The sequence below is a fragment of the Notechis scutatus genome, chromosome 11 (genome assembly GCF_049901735.1).
Source record: "Notechis scutatus isolate UNSWTSFEM ecotype Mainland chromosome 11, rNotScu1.2, whole genome shotgun sequence".
NCBI lineage: Eukaryota > Metazoa > Chordata > Lepidosauria > Squamata > Elapidae > Notechis > Notechis scutatus.
Genome location: NC_142019.1, coordinates 12149574 through 12164990, shown reverse-complemented (window position 1 = coordinate 12164990; position 15417 = coordinate 12149574). Strand labels below are relative to the sequence as shown.

At 41.4% G+C, this 15417-nt stretch overlaps 1 protein-coding gene across 2 annotated transcripts in view; it reads right to left on the bottom strand.

Moving 5' to 3' along the window:
* PCSK6 (proprotein convertase subtilisin/kexin type 6) overlaps positions 1-15417 on the bottom strand; it is a 123788-nt gene that overhangs the window by 24294 nt on the left and 84077 nt on the right. For both annotated transcript variants that reach the window (XM_026673061.2, XM_087972791.1), the window contains 4 exons: positions 11876-12064; positions 8757-8893; positions 4365-4532; positions 801-903 (listed from right to left, as the gene is read on the bottom strand). In XM_026673061.2, the coding sequence (XP_026528846.2) occupies positions 801-903; positions 4365-4532; positions 8757-8893; positions 11876-12064 (597 nt within the window). The remainder of the gene's footprint in view (positions 1-800; positions 904-4364; positions 4533-8756; positions 8894-11875; positions 12065-15417) is intronic.

Genomic DNA, 15417 nt, shown 5'->3' with positions numbered 1-15417 from the left:
GGGAATGAGTGACATACAACGTGTTGCTAGTTTAGAAATGTGGAATTAACCACACAAAATACATCAAACCCTCTGTGATGACCCGGGACATGGCAAAAAGGCAACACAGTCAGATAAACAATAAGAGTCCTTTTATTATCTCTAACTTTGCCCCCAATGTCCAGGTTACCTTCTGGCTGGAGAAAAACTCTCCCAGGAACAGCCTTTGACTGAAGAAAATTAAGTCCAAAACATGAGCAACACAAACTGTAACTTAAAGTTCAAACAAGCCAAACTGAAGTAATTAGTTTGGCAGGGCAGGTGCAAGAATCTCAGGCTTGAAAACACGGCAAAACTCACATGGTTGGGAAGATGCCAGGAACACAGATAAGCCATGACAACACTGGATAAAGTCACATTTGCTCCCAACAGCCAGCCGCATGCACCCTGCCTTTCTTATCAACTGTCTTCCCAGCTGTGGCTAATGAAAGGAATCAGGGCCCTTTCCTCCCCCATAAGCCATGCAACCCACGTTGTTCTCTTCTCCATTCCTCACTCCATGCCCTAGGATGAAGAGGGGGTGGGCCTGGTTCTTCCTCTGAACTCCCTCTCCCTTGTTCTACCTCTCCGCTGCTCTGGCCAGCCGGACTTTGCCCTTCCCCAGCCTCCTCCCCAGCCAATGGAACCACACTCCCACTCTCTGTCAGCTGTCCAGCTTCCTCCTTGGATTCAGACTCTGACAGGGGCATGACATCCTCTTTGTGACTTATCCCTCACCAGCAACCCCCATCTTTTTTCCCTGGCTTTTTCCTGCTGATTACCTGCCAGTTTTAATACTTCCAAGGCTGTAGTGGAAACAGTTCAGGCACTGATCAGCATTGGGACCATCACATCCTTGGTCGCCACATTCCCTATGACACAGACCTTAGGGAGACAGACAGATCTGTTGAAAGAAGAGATATAAAACTCTTCCTAGTTCAACCTACACAATGGCATCCAGCATTTGGTCTATCAACGTACCCACATATCTGGATATCCAGTCTTGATGCCCCCTTGCCACAAAAAAAACTGTTGCTTGATTAGTTCCCTTGATCCTACCTAATGATAGTGGCAGCTGGACTGTATGCCAATGCCAATAAAGGAGAAGAGCTGTGGTGGCACAGTGGTTAGAATGCAGTACTGCAGGATACTTCTGCTGACAGCCGGCTGCCTGCAATTTGGCAGTTCGATCTCACCAGGCTCAAGGTTAACTCAACCTTCCATCCTTCTGAGATCGGTAAAATGAGGACCCAAAATTGTTGGGGGCAAGAGGCTGACTCTGTAAACTGCTTAGAGAGGGCTGTAAAGCAGTATAGAAGCCTAAGGGCTATTGCTATATTTGCAGCTCAGGGGTTCAAATGAGGTGTCCTTGGTGCTCCCTTTGAGTTTGGATTTTTACTTCCAGACATTTCCTTACCAAACTAGGTAACATCATCAGTGCTAGAAGGGAGTGGAGATTGCACTGATGATGTTGCCTAGTTTGAGTCATGAAATGTCTGCAAGAAAACAAGCAAGTTGAGAGACCACCAAGGACCTCCTTCATATGCTAATGTTTTATCACAGCTACAACTTTGGTTAACTTTTTATTGACTTGGGACTTGCAAAATAACTTTGATAAAAGAGCACAAAGTTATGTGAACCCGTCTTAAGTTTTGGTCAATATCCTGTGTTCTAATAGCATGACTGTATGGTAACTATTAGGTTCTGTGTGCAACGTGTCTGACTCCCAATGTAGACAACTTTTCCTGTGAGCCAACAGTGTAGACAATTCAGGATTAGTGAATAAGGTGATTGTTGTTGTTTTACTATGGGGGTCTATTCCTGCTTTTTGAAAAATCTGTTGCAGGTTCAGCTCCTTGGTCCTTTCTTCTGCATTTCAAAGCTATTCTTTTTGAGGCAACAAGACTCTTTGTGTACTCCACAGCTTTTCTATCCTGCATTCTCTCCATTCACCTACTGGTCTAGATGGAAAGAAAGATCCCTATCAATCTTTCTGTATGGAAGTTAGACAGAGCACTTCTCTGTGTGTGAAATGGGGCAAGCAGGAATCTTATCTTTGGTAAGCAATAAAATTTATCTTGGGCTGATCCAAGGATAAGAGTGGCTTACTCTGTTTGATGCTTGGTATCATCGTTGCCATTGACATCATCAACTCTGGGTAAACCGGTGTCTTGTGTTTTATAGAATCTATTTATCTAAATGTATCTACTGCAAAGACCTGAAGAAAGATCTTTTTTTGTGGTAATAAGGCAGCTCAGTGAAATTTTACTGCCTGCATTCCCAGTGATTGTTCAGCCCATCAGTGTCTAAGGATGGATGAGGGACTCTCTAAAAGAAGTTAATCAAAATCTGTCTGATAGGACGTGGTGGGACACCATTAGGAAATACTAAAATATTAAATTGGGAATAATGAAATCATTTTTTAAAAAAATCCCAGAAAAAAAATCGAACAAACCACTTCTTCGTTATTGCTAAGAAAACTATTTGGATGTGTCCATGGGGTTCTACAGACAGAATAGGACCACTTGTTGTGGCCAACTTGCCCCAGCCAACATGCCTTGGCCAACTTATCACAGGATGACTCGCCGAAGGATAATTCAACAATTCAATTTAATTAATTAAAATAATTTTAATTTTTGTCATTCACATTTCATTTTGTCCTTCCTTTGGCAGCCTGATTCTATTCCACCATTTCTTGATAGTGTAACTCTTGTCCCATGATGAGTTGGCCTTGGCAAGTTGCCCCGTGTTGAGTTGGCTGCGATGAGATGGCCATGGCAAGTTGGCTATGGCAAGTTGTCCTAGATTCTCTGCAGACTTGAGATAAACCTGAAGAATTAGCTTTTGAGAATCTTCTTAGCAAGTTGATGTTCTAGACTAGAGCTAGTTCCACACCTGAACTGCATGGCTGCCTCAGACAATTCTAGTGAGTTTTTCTATAGAAGAACTCAATTCTACACAGGAGACAGTTTGACAGACCAACCATTCCATTGAAAAACCAAGCATCTGCCTCTGATAACCATTACATATAAGGGTTAGCAAGAAGAGAGACCGTGTTTCTTAGAAATTACTGTCTCCAAGTTTCCCCTTGGAACAACATGAAAAATGCCAATGCATTTTTTTGGTGGGGGGATGTTTCCCCTCTCTTTTTGCAGGATTGGGATATTGTCAACATACTAGCAGGCTTGTGTGTTTAGTGCTAGATTGGGCACAACTCACACAGAGACAGGGACTAAATTTTCAGAAGACCTTAATTACTTTGGCCCCATCATGTGTCGTCAAAATAATGACATTTTACATTAGACACAATTTTATTTCCCAACAGTTGTAGTTTGATCAAAGCTTGCTGGAAAGGAAAAGGAAAATAGCGTGCTTTGTATAAAAATGAAGGACAATGGGTTTTTTTAAAATTGCTGTCTCTACTCATCTGAACAAGGCAGCCACCAGGAGACACAAGATGTATTGTGGGCTGCCCAGTTCCATTCTCTAACTATTGGAAATCAACTTCAGATGTTTCCATAATTCAAAACGTCCTTCCCATTCCTTTACAAGCCTAACAGTGCGAGCCCTCACAATACCAGAATCTTTCTACTTCCTTGTTCTTTAAACGAAAACCAAGATTCTTGGAAATCTGAAAGAGATCTCATTTTATCCAAATTTGTATTTGTGGTCCCAGGGAAGAAAGGCTAGTTTTCATTATTTTGTAAGAGAAACAACTTATTGGAAATTCATAGAAGAGCATTTCCAAGCTTAGCTTTGTGGGTGATTGGGCAATCCTGAAATAAACATTCTTGGTGTTCCTAGACTGCACTGCCCTGTTCTGGTTTTTCAAATAAATGAAACCACAGATGGCTCCTTGTGCACAAAATAGAATAGAATAGAATACAGGTGGAAGGGACCTTGGAGGTCTTCTAGTCCAGCCCCTTGCTCAAACAAGAGAACGATACTACTTCAGATAAGTGATTGTCTAGTCTCTTCTTAAAAACCCCAGTGATGGAGCACCCGTGATTTCTTGGAGGGAAGCTGTTCCACTGGTTGATTGTCCTCACTGTTAGGAAGTTTCTCCTTAATTCCAGGTTACTCTTTGGTTAGTTTCCAACCATTGTTTCTTGTCCTGCCCTCCGGTGTTTTGGAAAATAATTTGACCCCCTCTTCTTTGTGGCAGCCCCTCCAATACTGGAATACTGCTATCATGTCACCCCTAGTCCTTCTTTTCTTTAGACTAGCCAAACCCAAATCCTGCAGCCGTTCTTCATGTGTTTTAGTCTCCAGGCCTTTGATCGTCTTAGTTGTTCTTCTCTGAAGCAGAGCTAGACAGAAAAAATAAATGGTTTGGGGCATTTTACCTGTATATTCATCTTCCTCCTCGGGGATCTCCATCTGATTTTGGAGGAAAGCAACTTTTGAAGGCTCCATTTCCAAAGAAATCATTGACCTAAAGTACTGAGTGCTGATATTAGAGGAAGGTTGCTCAGCAGTTCCATATAAAATGAGGCTCCATTCTTTTAACTTCCCTAGGAAAGATTAAACGTTAATATTACTTTCCTCAATGAGTGGTAATTTTAGTTAAGAGGTTCTCCGTGTTAATGAATGAATAACCCATTAAAACAGGTGCAAATATAGAGGGTCAGAATAACAGAATAAGAAAGTTGGAAGGGACCATGGAGGTCTCCCAGTCCAACCCCCTGCTCAAACAGGAAACTCTATACCAGGGGTCTCCAACCTTGGCCACTTTAAACCTGGAGGACTTCAACTCCCAGAATTCCCCAGCCAGCTTTGCTGGCTGGGGAATTCTGGGAGTTGAAGTCCTCCAGGTTTAAAGTGGCCAAGGTTGGAGACCCCTGGTCTATACCATTTCAGATAAATGGTTGTCCAAGTCTCTTTTTAGAAACCTCCAGCGATGGAGCACCCACAATTTCTGGAGGCAAGCTGTTCCACTGGTTAATTGTTCTCAATGTCAGGAAATTTCTCCTTAATTCTGGTTCTCTCCTTGATGAGGTTCCATTAGTCCTTATCCAGTGGTGGGATTCAAACATTTTTTACTACTGGTTCTGTGGGCGTGGCAGGGGAAGGATACTGTAAAATCTCCAGTCAGAGGTGGTATTTGCCAGCTCTCCAAACTACTCAAAATTTCTGCTACCAGTTCTCCACAACTGGTCAGAACCTGCTGAATACCACCTCTGTCCTTATCCTGCCCTCAGATACTTTGGAAAATACGTTGACCTTCTGTTCTCTATGACAGTCTTTTAATGCAAATGTTTCAGTGTATGCATAAGGATTAGTCAACAAGTTCTCTAATATTTATTAAAGTCCATCTTTAGAGCTTTCCTGGAACACTGGGGATGCTTCACTACAGGTAGTCCTGGACCTACAACCATTCTTTTAGTGACTTTACGACAGCAATGAAAAAAAAGTGATTTACAACCAAAGTACACACACATTCTGTACTTCAGAAAAGGGGCTGTTTGGAGAGCATTTCTCTGCAGCAAATAACATGGGCTGATGGTTAGGAAATCTGTGACACTAACAGCTGTCGAAAGGATCACTGTCTGGAAAGAAAACAAGTCAGCTGGGATGTGACAAGGGGAGGTATTTCCATCGACACCATACAAATACACGGGTTCTTACAAGTGAGCTGCCTGCATCAGAGCTGTGGTATTTGGAATTCCAGGAGATATAATCCCATGGGCTTTGTAAGATATCTGATTGGGAAAGGCTGAGAAATTTATGCTCTTCAAAAGCCTCTGGGGCTCAGTGCAGCTTTTGCCCCTTTCTTCAATCTACTTCACTTTGTTGGTTTACACTTCTAGCTATCTGAATGAATCTACTCCACTGGCAAACTCATGACTGTTCTGGATTTCAACTCCTTTGGTACCACCGCAAAACCCTGGCATAGTCTGAGTGAGGTTAAGGGCAATGACACCATTTAATGTCCACTGCCAAGGCCTGGAAGACCAGAAACAATTAAAAAGAAAAAGAAAGAAAGAAATCTGACATTTCCATATAGCTTTTTTCTTTTTTTTTTTGGATCTGCATGTCAGCACAAATTAGTTTGATGTTTTCTAATGGAATTTGTATCAGATATTTCTGTTGCTTTTTAGCCTCCTGTAAAGACAGGGGGTAGGGGGCAGGGGGGGGGAAACAGTTCTGAATTTATGGTTCTGTTAGGGAAAAAGACCAGAGACCAAAAATTCAGGCAGAAAGAAGACTCCAAGGAGCAACGAGGCCTTCTTCTCAAACACCAATTCATCACCGGTCATTAATGTCACTCTCAGAAAGACTGCAAGCTATAATAAAGGACAGGGACACAGCAGACATACATCATTTGCTTTGATAAATACAGTGTCTGTCCAGTACAAAAATGCATTTTTAAAATGTGTCAGAAAAGACACTTCTTTTCTTTGTTGAGTTCCAAAAAGCCAACCAATTTGAGGATAGCAGGGGAAAGGTTTTTAAGGTGACAGCCTTTTTTGTTTATTTATTTATTTCTGTCAATTGCTTACAAGATAATAGCTACAAGTAAAAACATAGTTAATACATGGATACATATAAGAAAAATAAAAAGAAACAATAGGACAGGGACAGTAGGCACATTGGTGCGCTTATTCACGCCCCCTACAGACCTCTTAGGAAAGGGGTGAGGTCAATAGTAGACAGTCTAAGGTTAAAGTTTTTGGGGTTTGGGGAAGAAACCACAGAGTCAGGTAGAGTATTCCAGACATTGACCACTCTGTTGCTGAAGTCATATTTCCTGCAATCAAGTTTGGTGCGATTAACCTTGAGTTTGTATCTATTGTTTGCTCTTATGTTGTTATGGTTGAAGCTGAAGTATTCATTTGCAGGTAGGACATTGCAATGTATAATTTTATATACTATACTTAGATTGGACCGACGGCGGCATAGTTCTAGGTTTTCTAGGTCTAGAATTTCGAGTCTGTTGGCATAAGGTATTCTGCAATGAGTAGAGGAGTAGAGAACTCTTCTTGTGAAATATTTCTGGACTTTCTCAACTGTGTTAATATCAGATACGTAATGTGGTTTCCAGACTGATGAGCTGTATTCAAGTATTGGTCTAACAAATGTTTTGTATGCTCTAGTTATTAGTGTAATATTACCAGAGAAAAAGCTACATAAGATTAGGTTAACAACTCTTAATGCCTTTTTGGCTATATAGTTACAGTGGGCTCTAGCACTTAGATCATTAGAGATGAGTACTTCAAGATCCTTGACAGAGTTTGGATCATCAACAACGTCTTGACTATTCAGCCTGTATTTTATTTTCTGGGTTTTTTTTGCCAATATGTAGGGCAGAGCATTTATTTGTTGAGATTTGAAGTTGCCATTTGTTTGACCATTCTGATACATAGTCAAGGTCTTTTTGAAGGGTAGCAGTATTGTCTGTGGTGTTGAATAGCTTTACATCATCAGCGAAGAGAACACAGTTGCTCTTAATATGATCACAGAGGTCATTTATGTAGAGTATGAAAAGAGTTGGTCCTAGAACACTGCCTTGGGGGACACCACTGTTGACAGGTACAGAATTTGATAGGATACTCCCAATTTTGACCATTTGTTGTCTGTTTGACAGGAATGCTTCTATCCAGTTATGCAGGTGTCCAGAGATACCGTAAGATTTTAGTTTTAGGAGTAGTTTGTCGTGTACCACTGAATCAAAGGATTCAGATGTCACTATCACCAAGGAATCTTGCAAACCAGGGAACAAGCAAGCAGTCCTCCTTGCTTCTTGATAATTGCTCCTTATGGACACTAATGTAGAGCCAAGAACCTGTTGAGCATCATGAGAAAAGAAAGGTAAAGGCTTCCCCTGTCCAGTCATGTCTGATTCTACAGGGCTGTGTTCATCTTCTTTTTTTAGCCGAGGGAACCAGTGTTGTCTGAAGACACTTCTGTGGTCATGTGGCCAGCATGGCTATATGCCGAGGTGCACAGAACACTGTCACCTTCCCACCAAGGTGGTACCTATTTATCTATTTGCATTTACATGCTTTTGAACGGCTAGGTGGGCAGGAGCTGAGGCTAATGGGAGCTCACTCTGTTGCACGGTGCTTGGGTTTCGAACCCAGTTTGTCACCTTTCCAGGCAATAATCTCAGCATCTTTAACCACTGAGCCATCACGTTCCCCCATGATGACTGAGAACTTCTCATGAGAATAAAAATCCATTCATGAGAATTCTCTCTTCTCTCCCTTTCTTCATGATGAGAATTTTCGCTCATTTATCCATCAAATGACTCACTGAACCAGTTCAACAAAAATATAGTTAGGCGGTTGTGTTTGAAAATCTCCATGTAAACTCTCTATTTGTTATAGTGTAGTAGTCCTTCCTGGAATCTGGACACCATGAAATTGGTGTTTCACCTCCTCTTGTCTTAAAAAAAAAAACCAAGTGCAAATCAACATGGAACCAAGAAGAAATGGATTTCTTAGGAATCAGCTTGTAACTAACCTTTGGAAGCAATTGGCAGAAATCTTGGTATACATTAAGCATGGAAGACAGTCAGAATTATGACTTGGCAGCAGGAATTGAAATGTGGTTGGTTTGGTTTCAGCTTAACAGAGCATGACTCTAGCCACTGCAGAGCACAAACCACAATTTATGGCCAAGAGTGCCATGTAAGCACAGTCAATTGCAGCTCAGTTAGTCAGCTGTGGTTGTACAAGTTGGCAAAGTGTGAATCCAGCCACTGTAAAAAGCTGCAAGTACTTTTACACGCTTACCTTGTACATCTGGGTTGCGAACATGATAGGGTTTATCCTGGATTTCCAGTGTCCATTCTCCAGCTGCCCTTTCACCCCAGCAATGGACAGTCATGAATTCCCAGTGTTTGAAGCCTTCGTTAGAGTCATCATGCTGTCTGTTAACAAGATACCGGCATCAAGGGTTCATTTTCACGCTGATTGATCAAACTGCAGAATTGGGAGGGGGCGTGCATATATGCTTACAGCATCCAAGTCAATCATTTTGTTATAGGTGGGATCAGCATTTCAAGGAGATGGGGCTGGTTTCATGGTTTAGGGAGAAGGTTGGGGTTTACTTTGTGCTTTAAAATAAAAGTTATGCACTTCACTATTATTTTTCCTGGAAGCAGCAGGAACTCTGTCCCCATTTCTTGGCATTTGTTTATAAAATTAATCAGGGATAGTTTCCAGGGGAAAGGGAAGGGGGGGGAAATGGAGGAGAGGAGAGGAGAGGAAGGAAAGGGGGAGGAAATGAGAGATGGAGGAAAGGAAAGGAAAGAAGGAGGAAAGGAAAGGAAAGGAAAGAGGGAGGAATGGAAAGGAAAGGATAGGAAAGGAAAGGAGGAGGAAAGGGAAGGGGAGGGAAGGAAAGGGGAGGGAGGCAAGGAAGGGAAAGGAAAGGAAAGGAAAGGGGGAGGGAGGAAAGGAAAGGAAAGGGGGAGGAAAGGGGGAGGAAAGGAAAGGAAAACAAGGAAAGGGGAGGAAAGGGAAGACAGGGGAGAGGCATGTCAGGACTACATTCATCTGGCCAGCTCTTGGGCCTTCCTAACACTAAGAAATAGCTATCATGTCTACATTTTAACACAATTGTCCTCGTGAAACTCTATGTGGTTAGGCTTATGTGCTGTACACAAGAAGCTTAATCAAAATGAAAGATCCAGTCAACCATATTTCAATGAATCATCTCCTCATTTCTTTATTTTCCAATGGTATCTACCTATGCCCAAAACTATCATCTGAAGCTTAAGGGCCATTAAACTGATAAAGTCAAGCTGGAAATAAATTTTGGATTTCTCTCTCATAAGGATATTCCTTATCCGTGTGAATTTCAACGCCTGTCTTGAATCACATTTGAGCAACTAAATAATTAGTTACCCGCTGTTATGACAAGTGATATTTATGGGTACAATACAACACCAGTTTGCTAGACTTTTGCTTTTAAAAGATAATTCAGAGAAAAAAATATCAGTGGGTTGGAAGAAATCACAAACAAGTCAACAATGTAAACTTCCCAGGATTTAGAGTATTGGACAGTAAATATAATAAAATATAAACGAAACCATTCTCTGATAACTGGTTCAAGAAATATCTGTACCCTTGCCGTAGCAAACCTACCAACTAGCTGTTATATAGGTATTATTATATTTATAATCTAACCAACTGCAGCCCTTCAAAGACCACTTTTGTATTCTGATACCAAGAAATAGTCTGAAATAATTTTCCAGGTCGAGACCTATACTAGAAATGCATTTGCAAAAGTTGAGTCTCCATGGTTCAAATTTTAATTCATTTTAACAAAGCAGAAAATATAAAAGTATATTTAAAAGGTAAAGGTAAAATAATGGGGAGGAAAGGGGAAAGAGAGAAAAGTTTAGGGTAGAAGTGGGGCGGGGGGGAAGCATTGACTTCTGACTCCTTTTGGTGCAGTAGAATAAGGTAATAAGATAAAACCTCAACTTTTTTTTTACTTTCATATATCTCCAGAGGAAAATGACACAAAAATCCAAATTAGAAGGTCTGAGTGTTAAATTTTAAAGCAGGAAATTCATATCCAGAATGTGAAGTTTAAAATGACCGATTTGGCACCCGCCCATCTCATCCAACCAAACGACAAGCACGGTTTGTCCCAGAATGACGAACAAACACTTGTCATCAAAATTTGCAGCCGACAAAGTGAGCCGCAAAAAGAGACGTGCATTTCCATTTTAATGCACGTGCATGTTGCTGCTACCAGCTTTTCTCCGCTGGTTCTTGCCAAGGCGCTGCCCCAAATGCGCTAACTTCGCTTTGCTTCAGCTCCGCTGCTGCCCAATGATTTGTGTCCAAAGGGCCCCGCTGCTTTGAGGATCAGCCAACCCTGACTTGGCTGGGCAAACGGTACCCACCTTTTCAAAAAGGATGCTTAAGACCTCTTGCTCATGTTCGCAGCAATTGAAACTGCGTATTTCATTTCTCTGATGAAAGAGAAATGAAGGAGGACGGATTTTATTCTCTATAACGACTGGATCTCTGATTTTCAAAACACCAAGTAGGAATATGAAAATGGAACAGTAACAGATGAAAGGGTGGTTATAAAGATATAATTATGCAAAAAGCTCATGGGCTGAAGGAGACCAATAATCAGAGGTTCCATAAAATGTGCTGGCAAGCTACAAGCACACTTTTCAGCTGGCTGGGTCCCTATGCATGGCTAAGCTGTAAAGTGGCTTGTTTCTTTCTGGTTTAGCATGAAAGGAGAACCTATTCATTACATCTCCTGTCACCCAAGTCCTCTCATCTTTCTTGGACGTCAAAGAAGAAAAGGCTGCAATACAACTAGAATCCATCCAGGAAAACTACTAGATAAGGGTGGAACATAAGAGGAAAAAGAAAAGATGGAAGATAAAGTCATTCACTTAAAGCCTTTCTTTCCCTATATCTAAGCTTGTGTCTTCCCACTGGTTATTGCCTCTGGTTATCAGTCGATGGCCAACCCATGTCAAAAAGCAGATACAGATTACAGAATAATAGTCTCAGAAGGGTCTTCTAGTCCTACTCCCTACATTCCTTCTGAGAAACCCTCACAAGTTTGATCCAAGTGAGGTCCAACCTGGAACAAAGGTGCTTGTTACTTAGGGAAACATTCACAGGACACATGTCCTCCTTCCAGATTATTTTCAGCAATAAGCTCATTGCCTTACTGGATCAAAGCCACGTTCTTCAATTCTTCATCTCACTCACTTGGCTTTTTGGACAGCTCCATTGGTTGCCTCGTGGCAAGATTAGAAACTTGCCTATCCCTCCCCATCAGCTCCTTGGTGAAACAGCAGGAGCTATCCAAGAATCCCAATTGTGTCAGGATCCCAGTTATGTTGTGGCCGAGATCCGATGCCACTTACCTCCTCGCCAGCAACTGGGACTTGGTTCCCAAAGGAGACATTAGGTATATTTGTAGATCTCCCCGCCGAGGATGCACAATGGAAATCCGTACAACAACGTGCTCCAAATAGACCACATGATGCTCTGGGTTGTCAGCACAAGCACTGGATAGAGTCATAGTCCGGATTGTTTTATTGGCAGGGATGAACCTGTGTGTTTGGAAATAATACAAATAAAGAAATAAAGACAAGCTATCTACCATCATCTCTCAGAAGTGACAGAATCCACACAGGGAAAGAGTTCCCTCCAAAGACATGCAAAAGAACAATTTTCAAGATTAACTCAAATCCATTTCCTCTAGATTCAGATAAATATAAGATATCATCCATCCCAACCATTTCCAAGTGTACCCAGGGGACCAAACACCCCAATCCTGTTTGTGGCTACCGAGAGTTGTTGTCACTCACTGCAGAACAAATTGAACCAGATTAAACCCAGGGTACGATTTAACCCAAGGCAGCATCCAACACTAGTCCTACAACTGTTTTTAATCATTTTCCTTTAGAACAAAGAGACAATCAACAGCATTTTTGAGTTCTCTTTCAAGTAAAGAGTTCCATGCTTTAGGAGGAGGGAGGCATTGATTCTGCTGCATTGCCACCAGCAATAAATCAACTCCTCACTTAAGAATCCAAAACATATTGCTAATGTCTAATTTACGGGGAGAGTTTTGCTCATTGGTTCCAGACTCACTCTGTGGATATGCTTTTGAGCATCTGGTGAAGGTTCCTCTGGAGGATTATGTTACTGGTCTTTTATTTTGGCTTACTCATAAAGGGAGAGTCTATGAAAACCATGAGCGGTGATGTCATTTCTTGGAGAGAAAAGGTCTTTGTAAGTGAACTTCAAAACATTACTTGCATGCAGCATGATTTCATGTTCTAAAGGCTGTTCTGTTCAGTTGTCCTCAGTCCACAGCACCAATGCCAAACAGAGAATTAAAGGGCAAAGAATTCAAGGTTTTCTAGGAAATCCAATTCTACATTATGGTGGTATTGTTGTCAATATTTGTGCTTAGATATCGTATTGACTTGCATTGATCAGTTTATTGAAGAAGAGAGAAGGTTTGTCCTTCTAGACATGCCAAACAAATAATGGCTTAGCTCTTGTGGTGGGATGTGCTAAGTTTAGCTATGGTTTATTCGTTAATACTGTTTGCATATTAAGCCAGCCTTCACCAAACGGACCTAGATCAGATACAGGTAGTCCTGGGCTTACCACCACAATTGAGCCCCACATTTGCAAATGGAGTTTGATTAGGGGTGTGGCAACAAGCCACATGGACTCATTCACATACAGAATAAAAGAGGTAGCTTGCAGGCTCTTTTGTCATGTTGAGGGTATGCTGTGGTCTCCTTTTTTAGATTATTGCTATTCAGATTAGCGCTGTTCTCAATAAGGAATTTTGGGTTTTTTAATGCTAACATCATTGATGACTTCATACATCTTAGGACTCCCATCTTCTGTTCTTAGTCTAGAAAGACTCTAGAAAAAGTGCAGAGAAGAGCAACAAAGATGATTAGGGAACAGGAAACTAAAACTTATAAAGATTGGTTGCTGGAATTGATATGTCTAGTTTAAGGAAAAGAAGGACTAGAGGTGACATGATAGTAGTGTTCCAATATCTAGGGGGCTGCCACAAAAAAGAGGTCAAGCTATTCTCCAAAGCACCTGAAGGCAGGACAAGAAGCAACGGGTGGAAACTAATCAAGGATAGAATGAGGAAGAAATTTTCTGACAGTTAGAACAATCAGTCAATGGAACGACTTGCCTCTGGAAATTGTGGATGTTCCAACACTGGATGTTTCTTAAGAAGAGACTGGACAACGATTTGTCTGAAATGGTGTAGAGTTTCCTGCCTGAGCAGGGGGTTGGACTAGAAGACCTCCAAAATCCCTTCCAATTCTGTTATTCTGTTATGAGCTTTGTAACCATTTCCCCATATGTGCAACACAGCACTATTTTGATGGATTTGGGGGGTGAGGGAATCAAGATACCTTTTTAAAAAACAGCATATGAAAATTAAAAGTATTAGGTTATAAGGAGCAAGGAAAATTAAGACTAACAGTAGGGCAACTATTGTTTCTTAGATCCCATCTGAGATCTTTTACTCTCTGCTTAATCATTAGAGTAATCTTGATGCCTTAGGGATGTCAAGGGATTTCTCATCAAAAGCCAAGCACAAACACAGACATCATTGCTGCCACTGGACGCTAACAGAAATGGGGGAAGTGATATCCTTTTAATCAATGCTCCCCGATTGTTTGGAAGACTTTATTCAGTTCCTTAGATGGAATTGAGCAACTGCTAGGGGACAGCAACCAAGCAGCAGCTCAGATCGTAAATTGCAGGCAACATTGTGAAAGCCAGGTGAGGGATGGCCTGGACAGACTTCCTTGATCAAAGGAAAGCCAAGTCTTTGCTCATCCTGCAGTCCAAAACTAGTTTCTTCCTGGCTTACTATCAAGTTGCTACATAAGCTGGCAGGAGACACTTTTGTGCTGTTTGGTTTTAGCTGAGCAGCTCCCATGGTCCAAATAAAGACAGAATCTTATGCCAGTAAACTGAACAGCTGAGCAAAGGATAAGCACTCAGTAAGTTAGAACACAAAGTGTCTATGGAGATTCTCAGTCATCCAGGTCACAGTTGTCCCAGACATTTCGCTCCTCAGCTCTGAAGAAGCTTCTTGGATGACAAACAAAATGTCTTCAAAAAAAAAAACAAGGAAGAACCAATGGCCTCTTGAAAAAAAACCACCTTTGGGATAAGAGGGCAAAGAATGAAGTTGAGGAGCAGGGTCATATATCTGTTGGTCCAGTTATCGTCATAGAGTCTGAATTAAGCCTTATGCCACCTTATTTCCCCATGCCTCCATAGAAGATATCTCTACCCATCTGAGTCCAATCCCTGAAAGAAGATGTCTAAGTAATCAAGGTAGCCAGCACCCCACCCAAATGCCTAAAGGGCATGAATGGACTGAATCAACAACTCAGGCAACTGCACAGCTGCACAAATTGGAAGCATTTGAGGAAGGGAAACAATTGTGGAGGGAAAACTTGATGACGAAGAGAACTAATTCGGTCTCCTGATGAACTATGAAACCAAAGGGAAGGTGTGGCACATTACAGATGTCCAGAGGTTGAAATCTGGGACTTGTTTCTTCCAGTGTCTCCAAAACATCACATGTCAAATCACGCTGAACTCATTTATTTATTAATACATGGCACAGCATGTGTGTGTATGCGCATATAGTCATATGGCTGCTCTGGGGATACAAATCAATATCAAATATTTAGATGATAAGCACGTATTTTATTTTGGTTTCTTTTCTGCTTTCTATTCCCATGTTAATGTATACCTTGCACCATGCCCCTTTATAAATAAGGAATTGTTATCAAATGTTCACTATCCATTCAGTTTTTCCCCTTTTCCAAGAGGTCATGGTCTTTTCTTACTTGTACATTCACAACACCTCTAGCATGAAGTAGAGTAGGTTTAAAGA